At 30.3% G+C, this 15,435-nt stretch overlaps 1 protein-coding gene across 2 annotated transcripts; it reads right to left on the minus strand.

Annotated features, from left to right (window-relative positions):
• Window positions 1-3,163: 3,163 nt before the first annotated feature.
• On the minus strand, window positions 3,164-15,281 carry LOC130979292 (disease resistance protein RPV1-like). 2 transcript variants are annotated; one of them, XM_057902701.1, is made up of 5 exons: window positions 14,806-15,281; window positions 9,676-10,798; window positions 6,104-6,457; window positions 4,310-5,911; window positions 3,164-3,994 (listed from the first exon to the last, which is right to left on the minus strand). In XM_057902701.1, the coding sequence occupies exons 1-5, from the start codon at window positions 15,279-15,281 to the stop codon at window positions 3,443-3,445; spliced, it is 4,107 nt and encodes a 1,368-aa protein (XP_057758684.1). In that variant the 3' UTR covers window positions 3,164-3,442. The 2 variants fall into 2 exon arrangements, with proteins under 2 accessions (XP_057758684.1, XP_057758683.1); XM_057902700.1 differs by having other exon boundaries at window positions 6,104-6,496.
• Between the last annotated feature and the right edge of the window lie 154 nt (window positions 15,282-15,435).

A 15,435-nucleotide genomic window follows, 5' to 3' on the forward strand; every position in this document is an offset into this window, starting at 1 on the left:
ATCTAAACTCTGACACAACATATCAAGCTGATAAGAATGAAGATGTATGACAAGAGTCACACCAGAGTTCCTAAATGATATCAAATGTTTGAGACTACCCAACCACAAGTTGACTTTGAAGTAAGGAGTCGTTATATTACTACTGCGAAACATAGACCAAACTTCAAGTTTATGCAACAAGACAATGTTAATAGTTAACGAATTTGACAATAACGTAATTGGAGCGACGGTAGTGACTGGTAGAAATATTGGCAACGAAGTGTACATTTCAAGAATGAACTGGATCCTTTCTAATTTAGGATTGCCATTTAAGTTTCAACGGAGATAATTTCCATTAATAGTGTGCTTTACAATGACCATCAACAAGAGTTAGGGTCAATCATTATCACATGTAGGGATTTTCTTGTCAAAATTAGTGTTCACTCATGAACAATTTTACGTTACTTTGTCAAGAGTTAAGAGTCGCAGTAGCCTCAAGATTCTAATTCTGGACAAAAATAGTAATCCAAAGTCATCAATAACAAATGTCGTATTCAAAATTTTTTTTAATAATATTTAGATAAGAAAAATCGTATTTTTATTTTAATAACATGTTGTGATTTATACTTTTGTACAAATATTTACTGCAGATATAACTAATTTATCTATAAACTTTTAGATTTGAAATGGAATGTGTAACAAGGAGCACAACACCATATGCCAATTTCTTTTCTAATGAGGTTAGTAAAATATTAGGTTGTCGATAAATTTTCATTAGCCTTTTGATATAAAATTTAGTGTAAAATTGACATTCTACTAACTACTATGCCAATTATATATGTTCTTATTTTTTAGGTCTCTTTCTTTATGATTTAAGAATATTATAGATTTCAAACTCTTCCATTTATATGTTATTTTGAATAAAAATAAAACAGCATATTCAGTACATAACAATGATAGTGTTATACTAAATTCGAAAAATTTATAATTATAAAATATTATTTTCGATTGTCAAATTAAAATGTAAGCGCATCGCACAGGTTTAATACCAATTAATAAAGTTACACTATCCTTCATTCAAGCCAATCGCTACCACATGTCCAATTCAGATTTGTTCCCCACCCTTAGCCACCAAACTATTTCAGCCACAAGAGACATCCCCTTTTAAATAATACTAGAATGAGACTCGTATGATGCGTGGGACGGTAAATTAATGATAGTATATAATAAATATTAAAAATTGTTATATTTTGTAAAAATAAATTAAATGTGTAAATTGAAACTAAATTTAAACGATGTTTTATTTTAAATAATTTATAGTACAAAAGATTTGGATGTTGTAGTTGTACAAAGTGACATTTTTATTTGATGGTTTGATTTTTATATTTGTTTTAGTTGATGGACTTAGTCATCTTATATGGCGCTCGTCCTCCTTTTTTTTTGTTGGTTGTTAGAGTTGATGCTTTCTTCTTTTTGTCGTAGGTTTGCGAAGACATGTTTTTTATGAATTGTTGAGTTTGATGCACTTTCTATTGTTTTAATTGGTTCAATCTTTGAATGTATGTTCTTCTTTCGAAGATGTGTCTTGAATTTGTATGGTTTTTTTCTCCTTAATCTCTTGATAGGGTGGTGCGTGCTTCAATGTCATTATTTTTCTGAAATGTCATTAGATTTTAAACAGTTGTGCCCAATAAGTTTTTTGCGCCGCCATCAAATAGTACAAAAGTTGTTGCAACACTTTGATCTAAAACCTTTAATTGAATTCTGAACCTAAAATAAGTATTGGGCTAGCAACTAATAATTTGATAGATGAGATTATGAAAAGTATATAGAGTTACCTTATTGTTGGATATTGTGGTGTTTGATTACATGTGCCACAAATGTAGTTGTTTCTTTTTTTTATATATGCTTTCTTCTGACACTTTTTACATTTAACATAGTTCCATCCTAATTTGTCATCAATTTCGTTTATAGTTGCTAAAATTGTGAAGATCTTTTCCTATTCCAATATTCAATTTATGTTATCATTAGGTATATGGTATTTGAGTAAGTATGAATGTATGATGCATGTTGTGATATTTTTTTGTCATATCTGATCATCAGATTCTCATTGCTGTTTGAAAATAAATTTTTTTTGTGCTAAATTTGATGTTATGTGAATGAATAGTGATATAAGAGACTTATATATGTAGTTTAAATGGTATGAAATTTAAATACTTATAACGTAAACTTTATTATGATTAATAATATTATTAGGTATATGGATGTTTATTACCTTTAGTGAGTTATTTATAAAAATTAATAAATTAATTGTTGCGGTTATAAATTTATTGTATTGTTTATAACGGTAAGATATAATAAATATAAGAATATAAATTCAATGTATTTAGATGTTACAAATTTATTGGATTCTATTTTTTAGTTTTTTATTTGTATCTAATATAAAAATGTATGTCTAATATCATATTTTTTGGTTTCGTTTTGATACTCTTTTAATAAATTTGTTTTTTTTTTTAGTTTTCAAATATTCTTTTCAAAATTTATATTGGTAAAATAAAATAGAATTTGTTTTTAATAATAAATAAAAACTACAATAATAGTTCTTTGTATCTAGTGTTACTTCTAAAAATTAAAATAATTATTTTTTTTTACCAAAAATACAGAGACTCGAACTCGCGACCAATATAGGAAACTATACTATTTGAGGTATAACTTATTGGCAAAAATTAAAATGATTATAATAAACATAATTATAATAATAAAATATAATTTTCATTTTTTAAACTTTTAATTTATAAATTAATTATTGCGGTTATAAATTTATTGTATCGTTTATAACGGTAAGATATAATAAATATAGGAATATGGATTCAATATATTTGGAAGTTACAAAGTTATTGGATTCTATTTTTTAGTTTTTTATTTGTATATTTTATTTTTTTGTTGATTTAGAAATAATAATTAATTTGACAAGAATTGAGTGGTTAATTCTAAAATTGTGCCAAGTAAACAATATTATTGACATGACATTAGTAGAAAAAAAAATATCTCAAAAATAATATAGTACATACTTATATATCTATTTTTATATATTAAGAATAGATTCATGTAATATGATAATGTAATATTGCAAGATATTTTTAGTCGATAGACTGATCTGGCCAATCTATTTTTGCGTTCCGTGAGATGCATGAATCTTCTGTTAGTTACTTACTATAGGGTGAATTGTTAGCCTTAACTGAGATCTACTTTTCCATCGTCATATAAGTAACAAGTCCTAAATTAATAAACGAAAAATGAATTAACATATCACTACAAGTGCAAGAGTAGCCATTATGGAGGATGAGGATGCTAAACAATATATCAGTTGGCATTTATTTGAGGCACAAATAAAACACAAACAATAATTATACTTGTGACACCTGATGAATTTTTCCTGCATGGCAAGTTACTAGCTCTGGCACTAATCTTCAGACTCATTTGCACCACCAGGTTCAGGGTCATATGCATCTTCTACAGAATTAAAAAACTCTGCCATTTTTTCTGAGACAGATTTCAAGCTTGGCTCCACAGAACTCTCATCTCCCCCATAATCATCATCCCCTTCTAAGATCAAATGAATTCCAGAATCTTTCAGCTCCAACCTCTGATCAACGAGAGGGTTTCTCGTAGTCACACATAATGTACCTCCATCTCTCATAAAATGCACTAATGGATGAAAATCTGCAAAGCGACACATGTGCATGTGTTCTTGGTTCGTTTTTGGCACCCCACGTAGGTATACTGAAGTACTATACACTTGTTTGCCCGATTTGAGAACAGTTGCCACAACATCAACAATTCCAGGCATCATGTCATTATTGGGAATGCTATGGTTGATGGAAAGAACAATGCATATGACAATACCTTTTAGCTCACGGTTTTTGTGCTTGGTAAAGTTCACAGTTTGTCTCGAAAACCATTCGGGAAATTTGGTTCCCGGCATGCTCAAGTTTCTTATATTCCTTAATGCAACCTGTTATTCAAATTCTCATTGTAAGTCACATTTCAGAACATGTATCACACAATTTATATCTATTCGTATATGTGATTGTAAGAGAAAAATGAAATTAGAAAGAAAGAGGATGATGAGAAACAGACATAAGTTCAAACATAGAAACAGTTTGAAACTGTATAAGGAACTAACATTTTATTAGTTAACAATTCGATTTTTTGTTTAATGTTAAAATTATTTTTTTTAAACCCTCACTTTTTCTGATAGAAAACTATAACATTTATGTAATTGACCTACTCAGCGAGACAACATTTTATAATGATGTGGGAAACTAACCTTTGAAAGTCTTTTCCTTACTTGAGAGGAGCATGCAATACAGCCACCTAAATACATTCTTCTCAAAGATTTCAAGCTTTCAAGCCCTGGAATATCCACCACTTTCACGCAGTTTGTGAGATCTAACTCTTGTAAGCACTCTAAGTCTGTAACCTCAGATACATTTTCCAACAAGGTGCAGTTTTCAGCATTCAACTCAATCAAGCTTGAAGGAAGAGAAGGCAGAGATCTCAACTCAATGCAATCTCGCAAGTAAAGCCTTTTGAGGATTGAGAGTCCCTTCAAGCTACATGGAAGGCTGTGAAAATTGTTTTGAGATAAATCCAATTTTTCTAATGATGATAGTTTCTCAAAATCATTGGGAATTTCCCCCGATATTCGCCAAGCTCGAGCATCCAATACATTTAACAGAGTCAGATCACAGAAGTTAGTTGGAAGTTGAAAAGAATGATGAGCATTTTCTTCCTCTGCAGGAAATGTATCATCATTCGCAACCAAATGTGGTCGTTTCGCCATTTCCAGTGTCATCAAGCTTGAGAGCAAACCAAATGTTTCAGGTAACTTTGTTAGTGCAGTTTCCTCCATCATCAAGTGGTGCAATTCCTTCAATTTTCCAATTGATGTTGGAAGCTCTTTGAGCATTCTGCATTTGTTCATATTTAATGTAACAAGATTCTCCAGCAAGCCAATGGACTCTGGAAGTTCCTCTATAGTTGAATTACTTATGTTTAAAGTAGTTAGTGCTGCTAATCTGCCAATAGATTCAGGCAATGATTTAAGATTAATGCAATTCCTCATTTCAAATTTCCTTAATATTATCATAGCTCCAATCTGATCCGGCAAATTCGCAATCGCTGTACCATCTAACTGAAGCTCAACTACTGAAGCTAAGCCGTTAATTGTGTCCGGCAATTGACCGAGAAGCTTGCATTGTCCAGCTGATAGCTCCTTCAAAGATGATAATGAACCAATAGAAGAAGGGAGTTCTTTGATTTCACTACAATTAACTGAAAGTCTTGTCAATGATATGAGATTGCCAATAGTTTCAGGAATTGCAGTGAGAGATTGACACCACCTCAAACTAAGTATCTCAAGGCTTGCAAGTGACCCAACTGAGTTAGGTAGTTCTTCTAATGCAGACTGATCAAGGGAGAGTACTTGCAGAGAAGTCAGGTTTCCGATACAATTCGGAAGCCTTTTCAGATTTTGGCAACCATCTAATACAAGCATTTCAAGTCTTTCCAGGCTGAAGATTGATTCAGGTATCTCAGCAATGGCAGTGTTATCAGCAAGTAGTTTTCTCAGTGACTTCATGTGGCCCATGTTTGATGGCAAGGCTTTTAGTTTCGCACAGCCGGTGAGCAACATGTTCTCTAGATTTTTCAGCCCAGATACGTCGTAGGGAAGTTCCTTAAGATTTGAACAGTAGCTCAAATTCAAATCGTGTAATGCACTGAGGCTCCCAATTGACTCATGAATGCTTGTTAGAGAAGTGCATCTTTCAAGTACAAGCTTGTCTAAACTTGCACAAGAAGATAAATCAGGAATTGAGGTTAGATTCCTACAGAGGGAGAGATTCAGAACCTTCAAATTCTCTGGCACCTGCTAAAGAGTGTTCATTTTAGTGTATGATGGATATCAAAGAGTGAAGTGTAGTAGCTTTCTGCTTTATATTGCATATTTTGATCTGTATACTAAAATACTTTCAATAGGAGTATGCAAGAATTTCCAATTAAATATGCTTCTAACATTTATATAAATAAATTATTCATTCATAAATTTGATAATACATACCTTTTTGGTTCTCAAGCCCCACAAGCTTTCAATATTGCTGTGTGAGAGATCAAGGACAGTGAATTTCTGTGACCAAAAGTCAGAAGGCAGGGTTTTGAAAGAACATCCTTGCCACTGTAGCCATTTGATTTCAGAGGGAAGAAATTGAAACTTCCCTTCCATTCTCAAATTATTGATCTCAAGTAGTCTCAAGTTCACCATTGATTTAAATGATTTTGTCTGGAGTGTAAGCCCTTTTTCTTTCTTGGCAAGGATTGATTTAAAAAATGCTGATGGGTTTGTTATGATGGACGTGCATTGAAGTTTGTGCCTCAAAATTGTTTCAGCTTCTGCATCATTGAGAATATATTTTCCCTGAAAATCGAGGGTGATCCCTTGTGTAAATCTTGTTCCCTATAAAAAAGAATAACGTTTATATTTCAATACATTTTTCTGGTGTATGAGTAGCATGCCATGTAAGGAACTGAAAAAGCTAGTTATACATCAACCAATAACTACAGAATATCTACAGAGAAATTGAAAAGCAAATCTAAAAGTTTTTCCAACTCTTCTGCCTAAGTTCATTTGTACTAACCTGTTAATAAAATAGATAAATAAATAAAATATATTTTAAAATAAAAGATGGTGACAAATTGTCAAATTATGATAGGCATAGTCACCATAATAAATTGTTGTTAACTATGGTTCATTAGTTTCTTAAGTCAACTTGTCGCACAATTTTAAATACAATAACAACAATTTTCGTACGGTTTTAAACTAATTGAATGTATCTTAATCAAAATTGGAATTGAAAAACCCGATTCTATAATATTATATCTAGGGTTTGATATATGATTTTTTTTTCTTAAAAATATATAAATATTTCTAATTTTAAAAATTTAAATATAAGATTATTTGTTAAAAATTATATATTATTTTAACTAATTTTGTATTTATTATTATTAAATATATTTAAAAGTAAAAAATTAATTAATAAATTAGACACCTTTATCTTAGTCAACCCGACCCATTGACATAAAGTTTTGTTATTCTTGTAGTAGACTCCCTTGATCGTGTAATAACTAATGCCTTTTGCTTTTAGGCTTTCAAATGATTTAATGTTCGAGGGAAAAAAAAATAGTTAGACTTTGTTTTATTTAATATTTATTAATTGTCGCAATCATTAATAAATATTAAATAAAGTAAATTATGATTGTTTTTTATTAATTTTTTTGTTTTTAGGCTTTCAAATGGAGTAAACTATTTTTTTACTTATGAAAGTAAAAAACACTAACATATCTACCTATAGAAAAAAAAAATTATCATTTGTATTTATGAAATATGAATTTTTGCTAATAAAATTATCCAAATTCAAAAAAATTATTTGAAATTCTAAAATTATCCTCTAATATAACCCATCTCTAACTTCTCTTACTCCACACTCCTAAACTTTTTTTCACCACCACTCTCATTCCCAACTACCATCATCACTCAAAACGTCTCCCATGCCTCCGACGAACGTTTCAGAGACAACGATGCTAACCCGCCGCCTCTAGTCTTCCCTCACTTCGTATCTCCCTACGTTTTTTTGTCGGAAATCCGATTACCCCGCCGCGTGAAATTCTTCCAGTGACGCCCACAACCGGCTCTTTTATAGCACGTTTCAGCTTGGACCAACCTACGCCCGGAAATTTCGAGTTCGAAGGCATATCGAAGCCGTCCAAGAAGCGATTGAACAAGTTCTGGAATCAACCTATGCCTTTGATGTAGCCTATGTCGTTGTCATGGTCATCCTCCTCGACGGTGCCCAGGAGAGCGCAGATTAGTGATAATCCTTCTATGTCCATCGTATTTATGGATGTTGCTCAGGACTAGGTTATTGTTGAAATCAGAATAAAATTTTACGAAAATTTTGGGTTGGTGGTTGCAGCGTGAAAAATTTGGGGATCTGAGTGCAATAACAGATAGGGTTGGAAGTGAGTCAAGCCAGCTCATGAGCTAGTTTGAGCTCGACTCATTAATAGCTCGATAAGCTGAGCTCGTGAGCCAGTGAGCCGAGCTTGAGCTTGGAATTGAGCTCATAAATTAAATGAGTCGAGCTTGAACTTAGATAAGCTCACCTCATTAGCTCGTGAACTAACTCGATTATATATATATATATATATATATATATATATATATATATATATATATATATATATATATTAAAGCTTTCTGGAGATTGCATTACCAATTTAAGTTGTCAAATAAATATTAAAAAATTGATAGTTAATAGGTATAAGATTGAATGTTTTAGTTTGCTAAATATATGGATGCATTTTTTTTATTTTGTTATATTAAAATTTTAATATTTTAATATAGAACTATAGATTATATTTCTGTTAATTGAGCCAGCTCGTGAGCTTTCGGTAAGCCGAGCTTGAGCTTAAAAAATGGGCTCGATTGTTAATGAATCGAGCCATGAGCCAAGCTCAATTTTCGTGAGCCAAGCTTGAGCTTGGTCTAGCTCGACTCACTTCCAACCCTAATAGCAGAGTAGTGCGATAGGGTAAGAAACTAACGACAATAGTAAAAGTTAGGGTTTTGGATTTGGAAATGGAGAAGAAGGAATTAGACACCACCAACAACGTTATGCTGTTCTTCACCCACTCAAACTTCCTCTATCTCTCTCTACTGATCTAATTTCACATTTTCATTAATCTATCTATTTTAGTTTGCATTCCTGTTTGAATTCCTAATTTCTATGATACAGCACAAATTCGTACTATGATATACTTATAGAATACTTGGAGTTCAAAATCACAAAGGCTTGCTTTCGGAGATGGCAGTAATGGTTGAGGTTAGGCGGCGGCGCGACAGCGAAGCTGACCTCTCCGCAGCAGCGTCGTTTTGCGCTAACCAGTCCAGGTAGCTTGTAGATTTTGGATGACGGCAGTGATGGTGGTAGTTGGAGATGAGAGTGGTGGTGAAAAAGAGTTTGGGTAGTGTTGAGATTTGAGATTAAAAAAATAGTGGTAAAAATAAGGATAATTTAAAATTTTTAAGTGATTTTTTAGAATTTGGATAATTTTATTGTGCGAAACCCATATTTTATAAGTATAAATGATCATTTTCTTTTTTTATCAGTAAATATGTCAATGTTTTATACTTTCGTAAATAAAAATAATAGCTTACTCCTTTTAAATGATTTAATGTTTAATATTTTCCCAATAGTGACAAAAGAAAAAGAAGAAAAAAGAGTTAAAGAAAGATACTATAACTAAATATCTAAATCAATTTATTCATCTTGCTATAATTCTTTAAGAATGCTAGATGGTCAACATTTTTAACGAAAAAAGTGTTAATTAATATTAATTTAAATTAGTTATGTTAAGTGTACATTAAAATTAGTTATCAAAATTAGTTATTAGTATAAAATATATGTTAAAATATAAATACACATTAAAAATAAATTAAACCAAACATGTATTTATATATAAATATATTAGTGGCTGATTTTAGTGGCTAATTTTAGTATAAATAACGTATTTGAATTTAAATATAAGACAAAAAAAAATTGTGTTGATAATCTAGAATTTCTGTTTGAGTCATACCTTATTCCCTCGCAAAACGTTCAATATTTCATCACGTTTCCACAACCTGCTTCGCATTCCACCATCAACACGCCCTTCATCTCCAACAATTTGCCTTCCCATGTCTTTGATTTGATCATGCACAATTACAGTATTGTCCTCACCGATCTTAATCAAACACCTTAACGTAAGAACGGTGATTGCTACCTCTGCACTAAAACCACAACCTCTTTCAACATCAACCACTTCATCTCTCTTCATCTCCATTTGCACCAACAAACAAGCAATGTCCAAGAACACCGTTTTCTCTTCTTCATCCAACCCATCGTAGCTTATCTTGAGCACATCTTGGAGGTTCTTGGGCTGAATCCGCTTCAGCTTTTCGAGTTCATCCACCCATTCTTCCACCCTTCTTTTGTCAAACAAGAACGAACCATACACTTCTAGTGCCAATGGTAATCCTCCAGTTAGCTTCACTATTTGTTCCGATAGCCTAAGAAATTCTTGTGTTGGAGGATGCTTTCTTTTAAAAGCGTGATTACTGAATAGTTGCAATGATTCAGTTGAACTCAATTCTTTAACCTCATAAACCAAATCAACATTGTTATCAAGTAAGAGTTTCCTATCCCTTGTAGTGATGATAACGCGGCTTCCTTCGTAAAACCATTCCTTTTTTCCAAACAGAGAATGAAGCTGTTCTGTATCATCAACATCGTCTAAGACTATTAGCACTCTGTTTTCTTCAACTAACCTTTTGATTGCAGCAATGCCTGAATTTATGTCATTGATTTGGATGGAGTTGGAAGAATCGGATTTTAGATCACCAATGATTCTCTTTTGAAGAGAAACCAAGCCATTATCTTTTGACGAAGCTTCTCTGACGTTTGCAATGAAGGTGCGGTGTTCAAAATTAGCAACGAGGTTGTTGTAGAGAGTCTTGGCAAGAGTTGTTTTTCCAACACCGCCCATGCCATATAGCCCAAACAATTTGAAACCGTTGGATTTGAGCTCTAACGAATTTAGCAACTCTTCGACACGGCGATCGAGCCCAACTGTAAATGGAGCAACACCTAAGGGAGTATTGCTCAGTTCTTTCAAAACCTTTGTCACCAATTCTCTTATCAAAGTAGCTCGGCGTTCAGCACTGTTTCAAAGCGGAGCACATCAGTAACACACCAAACAAGAAATTGAAAATATAAAATAAGTACAAAAGGGAGGCAAATTTCCTTAAAGAAATTATGAATTCATACAAAAAAATATTTGAATTTGGATCCTCTAAATTTTGTATTTTATTTTAGAAGGTAAAGTATCTCTCATCATTTATTTTATGGAGAGTGCTCTCGTAAAGACGCGCAAAACGTCTTTTTGTAAAGACACCTGTGTCGTATTATTATGTATTAATGAACCGGTTATTTTTGAATTTTTTAACAAACTAAAATAAAATCGATTTTTTATAACAATAACAATAAAAAATCAAAAATATATTTGTCTTTTTATCAAAAAATTTAAACATAATTCGGTTTAAATTGTGTTAATCAATCAGATCAAATTGGGTCTAATAATTATAATACGAACAATTAGGTTTATTATTATTGCTATAATAAATCGATTTTATTCTAATTTATTAAAAAATAAATTATTAACTGGTTTAATAAAAATATTCAATAATATCATAACACGTGTAAACATTTTTTAAAAAAACTTTTTTAATGTTTTTATTGAAATAGTCTCTTTATTTTATAGGTCAAGAGAAAATATGAATAAAAAACTCTTTAAAAATAAAAGAACACGTTTTATTTTCTAAAATAAAAATTTAAAATTTTAAAAATTTAAATTCAAAATATTTATAAATTGATTTGACAGCTGATTTTTTATAGTATGCACATTTTTTAAAACCAAATTGGCATCAACTAGCAGTGTTTTGTAAATAGTATTTGGAGTTCAAGATGCTGACATCAAAATGCTAGTGATGATACAAAAGCTTGTAGGAATGGGTTTGAGAATACACATCAGATCTCTTACTATTGAATTTGTATCAATTTGTCACGTGATAAAAAATTAATAGGGAAAGATATGGTATATCTCTCTTTGTCAATTTCCTCAATGTAGAAAAATTTGTTCAAAAAAAATTTTAACGATAAATAATTTTAGATTTCAACTAGGTTATTAACTCTCTTTTACCGATATAAGCCAACTCTTTTGAAATTACATTTTTATTTCAAATTTTAATTATTAAATCTTTTATTTTAAATTTTAATTCTAAATTCTCAAAAAAATTGTTTTATAACAGTGAAATAAATTAACTAATATTAATTAATTAAAAATTAATATTTCATATTTATTCATAATTTTATTTTCACATATTTTATTTTGCTAAGAGACACTTAACTCTTACTGTGGGCAAAAAACACATTTAAGCCAAAGAGAGCAAAATTTTACACGAATAAGCTAAAACGAAAACTGCTTCATGAATCCACTAATGCACGTTTATATGTAGTTCGAACCAACTAAATTCGAACTCCATTTCTACATAATTCGAACCAAGTAGGTTTGAATTATACACAAACACACGCACACACTAATTCGAACCAATTAGGTTCGAATTATACACAACACACACTCACACACTAATTCGAACTAGCTTGGTTCGAATTACACACATAGTAATTTCTATGCTGTTAAAAAATTAATAATTTATTAAAAAAAATTATTAAAAAAATTAATAAATTAAAAAATAAAAAATACATATTTTATTTTATACATTAAAAAAAAGCTAACAAAATATTTAATTACGAGACTTCTTTAAAATATTTGTAATCTATCAATTCGAATTCCATACATTACTATTTTGTCCATTTTTAATAGCTCATGAATATTTTTTAATAAATTTATTTAAATTATACTACAAAAAATATTTTATCCTATGCAAAACAATTAAAAAAATGGCTTGAAAAATGTTAGGAGTACTATAAAAATTTGTAATGTTCTAATAACTTAGGTAAATACATGCATGTACTCAAATTTTAAATAAAATACTCTACATAGTCAATAATAATTTAGAAATGAAAGAAAATATTTTATTCCATACAAAATAATTAAAAAATATATTTTATTCTAATAGAAAAAATTTAAAAAAAATAGCTTAAAAGATGTTATGAGTACTATAAAAATTTGTAATATTCTAGTGATTTAGGTAAATACATGATAAAAATATTTTTTCTTTAAGATCTAAATTATTATTGACTATGTAGAGTATTTCTTTAATATCCTAAGTCATTAGGATATTAATATATGGTGATTCGAATCACCATATAATTTAGGAGTACTATAAAAATTTGTAATATATGGTTGAGTTAGGTCATTATAGAAATACTCTACATAGTCAATAATAATTTAAATCTTAAAGAAAAAATATTTTTATCATGTATTTACCTAAATCACTAGAATATTACAAATTTTTATAGTACTCATAACATCTTTTAAAGTCATTTTTTTAAAATTTTTTTGTATTAGAATAAAATATATTTTTTAATTATTTTGTATGGAATAAAATATTTTTTTTTATTTCTAAATTATTATTGACTATGTAGAGTATTTTATTTAAAATTTGAGTACATGCATGTATTTACTAAGTTATTAGAATATTACACATTTTTATAGTACTCCTAACATTTTTTAAGCCATTTTTTTATTGTTTTGCATAGGATAAAATATTTTTTGTAGTATAATTTAAATAAATTTATTAAAAATATTCATGAGCTGTTAAAAATGGACAAAAGAATATTGTATGGAATTCGAATGGATAGATCACAAATATTTTAAAGAAGTCTCGTGATTAAATATTTTGTTAGCTTTTTTAATGTATGAAATAAAATATATTTTTTAATTTTTAAATTATTAATTTTTTTAATAAATTTTTTTAATAAATTATTAATTTTTTAACAGCATAGAAATTACTATGTGTGTAATTCGAACCAAGTTGGTTCGAATTAGTGTGTGCGTGTGTGTATAATTCGAACCTACTTGATTCGAATTATGTAAAAATGGAGTTCGAATTTAGTTGGTTCGAATTACATATAAGCGTGTATTGATAGATTCATAAAACAGTTTTCATTTTGGCTGATTCTTATAAAATTTTGCTCCCCTTAATTTATTATTGTGATTTACCCTCTTGCTGTTATTACTCTTTATAGAATAAATAGTTCTCTGCACAATAAGGACTGTAAAATCACATCTAAAATAAAACTTATACTCAGTGTAAAAAATACAAAGTTGCAAACCTTATAAACTTATTTTAATCCAAGTCAACGACGACATTTAGAGTGAAATGGACTTCTTACTGATGATATGGTGAAAATTTAGGTGCAATCGACTTTACGTGAAGTTGAATCATTAAATAAAGTTGAATGAAAATTTAGTCAAATAAATTGAATCATTTAACTACTCTCAGCTAGACAACTATCAATTTCACGTGAGATCGACTGAATTTTTACCAAATTTTAAGCAAACGTTAGTAATTAAATAAACAAAAATATATACCAACACAAAAAAATAATCATTAAATTAATTATTATATATTTATATATACATATATATTTTTTAATTATATTTTATAGTTTTAACATATAAGAATAGTTGATTTTTTTATGTAAATATTGCACGGTTGTTAAATAAAAATTGAGGAGTGTTAGAAGGACAGTAATTTTTGTGTTTTGTAACTATCAATTGATCATTAATTATATTTTTAATAATGTGAGATTACATAAATTGGCCATTCAACAATAAAAAACATTCACTTTTCTTTTGATCCACAAAATACAAAAGTTGCTGTCCTAGACTTTCTCATAAAAATTTATAATACAAGGCTGCATGTTATCATCACACCAATACATGATGTAAGTTGCTGAACATTTAAAATTCACAATATTTCGAAGTCAAAAACTCCACGAGCTTCATCAAAATGTGATACCAACTTGCACATTTTATTGCCATTCCATATACCGTCATTAAGAAAATGTTTGTGTATTATACCGTTACTGAGATATTTAAGAGAAAAATATTTATTTATAGGGAGGAGTGATCTTAGGGTAAATAAATTTTGAGCATTAAACTTTGAAGGAAGATGATCAAATAGAGAAAAGAAGCAAGCACCTGGTTTGATCATCAAGAAGAAGACCAGCTCGGTTACCCACTCTCGTCATGGCCTTCCTCCACCTCGAAACCTTAACTGCATCAACCTTCTTTTCTTTGATCCTAAAAGCCTCTTCAAAGGGACCGATTTGTTTCCTAACATCTCTTGGATCAACACCATAGAACACAGGGAGAATGAGCTTGTCAGAGTCACAGATTTTTGCCAGCTCCTCAAGGCACCACCGGGATCCTGCATAGTTAGGCGAGAGAACAACAATGGAGGCGGCAGAATCGTCAATGGCTTCGAGCAGAGTAGGAGCAATTTCGTCGCCGCGTTCCAATCCATCGTCGTCGCGAAAGACTCGAACGCCACGCAATTGGAGCGCGTCGTAGAGTGGTGCTATGAAGGAGTGGCGCGTGTCTGGTCCCCTGAAACTCAGGAACACGTCCCAACGGAGCCTAAAAGCTCCTGGTGTTGATGAAATTTCTGTACACATGGTTGCTTAGCTGGTTTTCCTCTCGTTCTTTTCTTATCTTGTTAGGAGGAGAAAGATACCAAGTAAAACATCTTAAATGATGAATCGTATTCGATTTCAGAAGTAGAGAGAACATTATAATGAGTTTAGTTGGGTTTGTGTGGTATCTGGGGCT

This window comes from Arachis stenosperma, chromosome 5 (genome assembly GCF_014773155.1).
Source record: "Arachis stenosperma cultivar V10309 chromosome 5, arast.V10309.gnm1.PFL2, whole genome shotgun sequence".
Classification (NCBI taxonomy): Eukaryota; Viridiplantae; Streptophyta; class Magnoliopsida; order Fabales; family Fabaceae; genus Arachis; species Arachis stenosperma.

Excerpts from the sequence above, each read along its gene's own strand:
- LOC130979292 (XM_057902700.1), bottom strand. The coding sequence starts at position 15,281 with ATGTGTACAGAAATTTCATCAACACCAGGAGCTTTTAGGCTCCGTTGG. Across the intron at positions 6,497-9,675 it reads ACGTTTTGCGAGGGAATAAG|GGAACAAGATTTACACAAGG; the intron begins GTATGACTCAAA and ends TCTTTTTTATAG. Across the intron at positions 5,912-6,103 it reads GGGGCTTGAGAACCAAAAAG|GTGCCAGAGAATTTGAAGGT; the intron begins GTATGTATTATC and ends ACTCTTTAGCAG.